The sequence below is a fragment of the Aptenodytes forsteri genome, unplaced genomic scaffold (genome assembly GCF_000699145.1).
Source record: "Aptenodytes forsteri isolate BGI_AS27 unplaced genomic scaffold, ASM69914v1 Scaffold122, whole genome shotgun sequence".
Lineage (NCBI taxonomy): Eukaryota > Metazoa > Chordata > Aves > Sphenisciformes > Spheniscidae > Aptenodytes > Aptenodytes forsteri.
Window position 1 is genome coordinate 1210738 of NW_008794009.1, and position 8043 is coordinate 1218780.

Here is an 8043-nt window from a genome sequence, read left to right on the forward strand (position 1 = left end):
ATGAGGTGCTTAGGGACATGGTTTAGTGGTGGACTTGGCAGTGTTAGGTTAACAGTTGGACTCGATGATCTTGAGGGTGTTTTCCAAACTAAATGATTCTATGATTCTATGACTGCAATATATTTTAGCAGTTGAAAACAAGTAAGTGGAGCTAGAGCACTGTGACCATTATCTCAATGGATCATCAATAAATACCCTTCTGGATCTCAGAGCTTCAAACATGGATCACAGTTTGAGAACTTCTGCCATACAACATTTACCAAACAGCTTGGAAACTCTTAAAACTTTAAAGTTCTCATCCAAAACATAGGAAATATTTAGCAGGATTGATTTAAAATTAAATGTAATCTCACTGTACCATATAAAAATGCTGTTGTCATACTCTTCTCTTAGTACACACCTGGATTTTCAGACCTCAGATGCACATACTTAAAATATGGTTACTTCTGAAAAACATATTGTAACACTGTGATGACCTAGTCGGTCACGATGTGTAAGCATTTTGCATTAAGTATGTGAGCAATGTGACCACCAAAGGGACAAAGATGTGTGTAGTTGCCCACAGGAGGCATCCAAGTGACAAAAGGTTGTAAAACAAAACAAAACAAAACAAAACAAAACAAAACAAAACTAAAAACAAGCACGAGGGACTGCAAATGGACACAACATCTTGCAGGTATGGAATACCCATGAAGGGTAGCTGGCAAAACCAAAACCAACAGAAGCAATAAGGAGCACAGAGGAGATTCCCTGTCAGGACAGGGGCAAGTAGTATAAAAATATCAAACAAGAAAAGAAAAGATGGAGAGGAAGGAAGACAAGTCTGCTTTTGTTCCAGTTCCTCTTCTCAAAGAGCTCGCAGGCCTGATCAACTTGATTTCTGTGACTACAACACATCACTGCAACCTACATGGCATCAGCTCTGTGGTATTGTACGCTCACAGCAAATTTAAGATAAAAGGTCTAACAGTTAAAGATTAACAGTTTTGTGTATGCAATGAATGCATAGTGATAACGATTAACAATGTGCAGGAAGTAACCATTAGCACAAAGAGAGTTGATAATGCAGGAATTTTGTAAAGTTTTGTTTTAAAGTTTAAAACAGAATTGTACATACAGTAAATTTACACAGTGTGTAATGAAGACAAATGCAGCCATGCTTCCCAGAAAGTATTTGCCAAAATCAGGACTAGTATATTATTGCTGAGTTGGTACTTTATTCTGCTTTTCTAAAAAAACCTAAATTAGTACCTTCCCTTTTCTGGATGTAGATTGATCCTCAAATTGATATTGCATTTCATATTTAAAAGTTTGTAAAATAATGCATTAGAAAAAATCTAAATCAAATGTAGACTAAATCACAATGTGCTGCATAATGCATTTTCATTTACATTAAAAGTGGTTTAATCCTAATACAAAAGTAAACTGTCAGTGCACCAAATCCGAAAATACCATAGTAACCTAACTAGTTACTTGAATGTGTCTACTGAAACAATACGTTGGCTGCATATTAAGTAATTTATTACTTTTTCTTGTACAGCAATATGAACCTTATTCAGATGAATGTCTGTCAAAAAGAACTACCATAAGAACCATGTAACCACCATTAAATGGTGTATTAATATTTCAAGAAATTTAAGAAAGATCACTGTAAGTACTCTGATCATTTGTTTTTAGAACAAAATTTTGATAACTCTGGTAAAAAGGACCTAATTACTAAATGCAAATCGCACAGAATACTGATTTCCCCTCCTCAAACTACTGATTTACAATACTGTGGACCTAAAGTACATTTAATTAATTAATTTATGTTATAATTAATCCACAAATGATTTGTACAGGTGCCAAGGGAAAAAAAATCTTTATACTGATTAATTTCCCATGTAAAAATGCCGCTACATGACAGGAGAGAAATTTTAAGAATCCTTTTTCTCTTTTCTAAGGGAACAGTAAATTCTTAGATATTTGGTTTTGTGACACAGCAAAGCAAAATTAGGTCATGGGAAAATAAGTTCATTGTTGTCTTAGTTTTGTCTGGTGCAGTTGCTGAGCAATTACAGAGCTTCATGTGTCAGAGTATCAATAGAGATGTTCTTGCAGCACTGGAGGCCATTTTGGATGGATCAGTGCTCACATTTTGATGGCATTCTCAAAAAAGGGGATAAGAAAAAGCTGCAGTTGTACTCAGCTTGGTACTGGGTAGGGGTACTCAGCCCAACAACACATTAAAATGGGGAGGTAGAGATGTACACCATGCCATTGCCCGATCTGAAACTAATTTGATATTATAAGTTTTATAAAATTGCGAAGTAATTTTAAAATATTTCAGGAGCTTACAGTACTCATTTACTTCAAACAAACCCGACACAAAAAGTCTTATCCTTTTAGGCTTTTTGATTAAAAGAATCATAATAAAATGTAATATCAATTACAGAGCACAGGAATGTTAACACACAATCAACAGAATACTATTCAAAAAGTATTCATACAGTATCAGCAATATCCCCACTTAAATTGATTTTTTTTTTTAAATCCATCAGAGCCTCCCTAAGAAGTATGCACAGTTCTGACTACCCAAACACTAAATCGTGGCTTTCCCTTCTAAAAGTTTTTGCCTTTGTCTTTCATATATCAGACTCTTACATAGACCGGGAACCAGCTCATCACTTTATGCTTTCAAGCACTGACAATACTGAGGTTTTGGTAATGACAGTTTTACCTTCCCTAACTCATAGTTGTGTTATTTGTAAGGACAGCAGGTTTTACCATATATGAAGTTTTGGTAAAGCATTTCCTAACTAGGTGGAAAAGAATCAGTCCCTCTTCTTGCTAGAATTTTCAGCTTGGCACACCTAAGTCAATATATACTAGTACCTTATTTACGCTTCCGTGAAAAGAGGAACATGGAAAGATAAGGAGACAGAGACAACTTGCATGCAAGCATTTTTAAAAGGCTAGCTAAAGAACACCAGGATATTCTAGGGAACTGACCAGATAAGCGCTATTTAAAAGTTGTAAAGAAAAAGACCTAAGTAATGATGACCACATCTAATCGATTCAGACAAAATAATAAACCAGCTGATAATGGATTAAACTGGCAATGAAATAGGTAACAACATTAATAACAGCTTACAGAAAACAGATGCTGTCAAACTAACCTGGGTTGGTTTTTTTTGAGATTACAAATTTGCTTGACATGGGTAGCTGATAAATACATTTAGAGAGGGAAGCAATGCGATTCTGTAGTCTGACCTCCTGCCTATCACAGTCCATACTACTTCTAGGTTGAAGCCCAATCTTTGTTGCCGGACATATGTTTCAGAAAAATGTCCTTTATTTATTTTCAAATGGCCACATATTGAGAATTCTTATAAGCCAGGATAACTTGTGTCAGTGGTTGACTTCCTGGCAAGTTAAAATCTATGTGTGATATTTATATTTGCTGGCTTTCAGCTTGTAGACAATGAAAGCTTAAATCCCAAAATACCTTGTAAGGTCTAAGACTCCCCTGTTATAAAATTTCCACTCCCACGGATGCCACAAGATTATATCAACATATATAGGCCGATCATGACCTGCACTTTTGTAGGATTCTTGTGACTCGTCTCCTGAACCTTCTAACAGTTTTTTCAGCAGCTTTCCTGAAGTTTAGACATCAAAATGGTGCGTTACATTCCAGTTTAGTTATGCAAGTGTCAAAAGCAGAGAAAAGACATACTCTGCACTCCACTCTGTTTTGTGTTTATACTTCCAAAGATCATATTAGCTTTCTTGGACCTGGCATCATGATGCATTCTCATATTCAGCTGATGAGCCATACGAACCTTTATGTTTTTCAGATTCACTGTTTCCCAGGCCAAAATCCCTTCACCGTATAGATGCATTTACTGATATGCAACCATTATGGAACATAGTTTATTTGTTTACACCTTGTTTACCAAAGCACTTAGTCCCAGATATTGGACAGATTGTAAATTAGGTGGGGATGAGGTAGATGAAAGTCCTGTGGGTGAGGTAGGATGAAAGTCCTGTGCCGAGATTTTTTCACATCCTCATTAGAAATCATGCAAGGTGTTATTTAGCAGACAGAAAAAGGCATTTCTATTACATTTGCCTGCAAAGAGAGGAAACCTGGACATCTTTGATGCAGATATTATTTAGATCCATTTTCCTATCTTTTTCAGCCTGTTAATGACTTTCAAACGTCTGAATTTCTCATGGACAAACACACATTCTACATTAAAAACACAATGTAAGTACGACGGTTCTCCGGAACCAGTCAAGAGTTGCTTTCATTAGTCACCACTAAAATGGGGGTGAGCTGGGAGGAGGGTGTCCTGTTATGCTCTTCTGCAAGGAGCAAATAATGCCCCTCAGTGGAGACAGGATGCCAGGCTATAAGGGTTTTTGTCTGATCAAGTGCAGCAGTTTATACTACTTAAGTATATTACTTATATAATAGCAGTTACAATATAACAAGAGTTGTCTCTCTCCTGGATTGTCTGGTAAAATTCTACAGTTTGACCTCCAAGCATTCAAGTCAATACTTGAAAAATACTACTTTTGCAGTCAAATGCTGCAAAAGCTTCTGGGAGAAGCTTTTGTGATGCAAAAGTTCCACAAATGTTTTTCCGCAGAATCCAAAGGAGGGCAAATAAAACAAAAGCAGGGCAGGGACATAGGGTCAGCATCCTGTGGTAACAAACAGAAATACCTTAGGGTTCAGAAAGAGATGAAGTCTCTTAGTGTTTACTGCTACAATTTCGGAATAGCTGTGTAGCATGTTAGGCTAAACAATAATCAACTAATGAATCCCCTGCCTCTAAATTGTAAGTTTAAATTTGTCCTCTACTCATTGTGTGTGATCTCTGACACACAGAAAAGAAGATTATACTTGGTTCTACTGTACAAGTTTCTACTGTAGACTGATCACCACAACAACCATGCACCTTCTAAGACAATAGCTTGGTAAGTATAATTTCAAGCGGCAGTGGTGGCATATGCAGCCTTCAGTCACTCATTCCTACTACTATTATTCATCTCAGCTGTGCCAAAGAAAATCGCCTCTACCCAGTTAAGTTGATTGGAAAACTGATCTCTGGATTAATCTTTTTTTTCTATTTTTCTTGCTGGATTATTTTTAACCCGGACTACTCCTTAACTCAGTGAATTATGTGACTACAGATTAACACACCCCAAACCCTAATAACAAAAGCATCAAAATCCCCCATATTGAACAAAAGTGGTGAGGCTGAACAGACAGAAGGACAAGTTTTTATAGTGAGAGTCAAAACAAGCCAAGGAGAAGATAACAGACTTTTAAAAAGTACTTGTTACTAACATCCTTGCAGGCAGAACTGTCAGTCATTGGAGAGGCTCTTCTTTTTTTTTTTCTTATGATAAAAAAATCTGTTTAACTTAATCATAGATAAAACTAGTCCACATATATTCTCATACATTTTTTCCTCAGCTGTCATTCTGCTGTGAAAGTATTTGCTGCAATAGAAGACACCTATCAGTTTGTACTCGGCTTCAAGGAGTTTGCAGTCTGTGGAAAAATACACCACATGACAAATTTTAAAATGCCTTACACACGTATAAACTATTCTGTAAAGCTAGCCCAACTATTAAAGCCCTGTGCATATCATGTAGAGTAGTGAAAAAATAAATAAGGAGTAGTATTAAAAAGCTCACACTATGGCCCTGCTTTTGACAGTATGTCCAGCCTGAAACACTCTCCCTAGTTTACCAGATTTAAATTGGCACGCGCCCCTCTTATCTCATTATTCATTCAGATTGGGAGATGTGGATCATTAAGCTGGGTACTAATTTGTTCCTAAACTGCACTCATTCATCATTAGTTGGCAATGAGAGGTTGATCAAGTCAGTTGTGGAATAATTCTGTGACCCTCCCATGAATTGTATATTTTCTGCATGAGTTACTTAAGAAATTCTCTAGAAGTTATTTTAACAGTTTTAATAGCCTTTTTGTTAAGCATGATCATTTCTGTGGTCAGGTTAGTCACAGAGGTATCTCTGTTATATTCACAAATTTTCTTCTGTACTCTGGACCTATATGTTTGGTATTATCTTCCGTACTGTGTAGAAAGGGTATTTGTGTACTGTTGTTTCTGAAAAGACATCTCTGATGGACTATTACGACAAATCACGACAGAGTCTGGTATTGCACAGAATGATGTCTCTTCACTGGGGACAAACATGGTTGTCACTAAAGATTAGCTAGACTGTGTGTGAGGAGGGGGTTAGTCTGAGAAGATTCATGTAATAGCTAAAAGATTCTTATATTTCCTTCTGATTTGAGCTTCTCTCTCATGAACAATTTTAAATAACACACCACAACCCATTTGCAGTAACTTAACTTGTGCCTCCAATGATTTTTCATGATGAAGAGAAGATATTTTCAGTAATAATTTGGTGGATGAAGAACTACTAAAATCCATAGTATGAATCATCATCATATTTTGTGCCAGCTATGTTTTTATAAATAAGTCTATTGTATAGAAATATTTTTTACAAAATATATGGGTATGAAAACATTACAACAGATTGGGAATTAAACACATTTGCAATGCATAAGCTGCCCAACATTCTAGTTAAGGAAACTTCTGTAATGGAAATTTTACAGACTATTTTGTGCCTTCTCATAGACGTCTGGGGTTTTTGCCAGCTTATAATAATTTGTAAAAATAATAATACAAGCATAATACAAGTTAGAGACAGGAACAACATAAGAAATCACTCCATTTATCCACAAAGCAAAATTATTTTGCTAGAAAACACATCAGATGCTTATCACCTCTTAATATAGCTGTATTTTTTGTTTAATAACTAGAAGAAACCATATGTTGTTTTTTTTTCCTGTGGTATGCAACTGTTCACCCTAAGAAAGAAACAGACAAATGTTCAGGTTTGTGTATCGAAATGTACCAAATCACTGATTTACCTGATTTTTCAGAGGGAAGAGAAATGCTGTTTTTTGTAGTATCCAGAATAACAGCCAACCCTGCAGAGAGTGATGGGAGGATGCTGGTGCTGAGATCTACACGAGTTAGACTTTCAGGTTCTCTTTCCAAGGCTTTTAGAATACCTCCAGCAAGGTTATCTTCTGTCTCATCCTTGTTCTGACTGTTCTTCTGTGGACTCTGAACAATATGAACGATACTCTGCTGGGCCAGGTCACAGTTCTGCAACACAAAACCAAAACCCCAATAAATAATTAATTGTGACATAAGGGACAAAATCCCTCTATCTCCAATTTGTTATTTGTTAAATGGTCTCCAAGCCATTTTGTGTAGAATTTCAGTGTGCGGTAATGGAGTTTAAAGCAAAGTGACAAGTCTAAATTGCTGGAATTAGGATTACTTGCATTGGCAAAAGGGTCACAACTCTTACAAATTCTAAACGTTTAACAAGGAAATGGTGGATGAGAGCCAACAGCTCTAAATAAGTCTGGTTTATTGGCACAAAAGAAAAACTTCAGAGGGAGCACTACTAAATCAAGTGCTAAGAATATTCAATACTTAATCTGCATTTGCACAGATAATGCTGATACACAGTCTTCATGTAGCAATTTAGAGTCAAATTTGACAATCACAGAGAGTTTCTGTCCAAGCTACTCCAACGTATCTTTGTAAACAGAAACAGGGATGATGACGATGATGCTACCAATGAAGACTGATACTTATTTCTTGTCCCTAATGTAATTTTCAATCTAAATCTGGCTTTAGATGTAGACTCAGTATAAGTTTCCCATTCTTTCCAAATACGATATTTAACTGTTGGCTTCAGAGTTAGAGAAAGCTTGTGGAAGATCTCATGACTGCTATAGTCTTTGCTGGCAAAACAAAAAGATCGTTACCCATTTTAGCCCAAGAGGTCTCATATATACCTAAGTCCTCTTTCTCAGTTCTCATCAGAGGTGATTCTTAGACAGTCTTTCCAGATCTTGTGTCTTAGAAAAAAGCAAGCTGAATAAAGATCTCTTGTGGTTTAACCTCAGTCAGCAACTGAGCACCACACCAC

At 36.3% G+C, this 8043-nt stretch overlaps 1 protein-coding gene across 1 annotated transcript in view; it reads right to left on the reverse strand.

The window, feature by feature from the left end:
- The window catches only part of PARK2 (parkin RBR E3 ubiquitin protein ligase), a 659837-nt gene that overhangs the window by 538628 nt on the left and 113166 nt on the right, over window positions 1-8043 (reverse strand). Inside the window, exon 3 of the mRNA XM_009290119.1 lies at window positions 6965-7205. Within this exon, the coding sequence (XP_009288394.1) occupies window positions 6965-7205 (241 nt within the window). The remainder of the gene's footprint in view (window positions 1-6964; window positions 7206-8043) is intronic.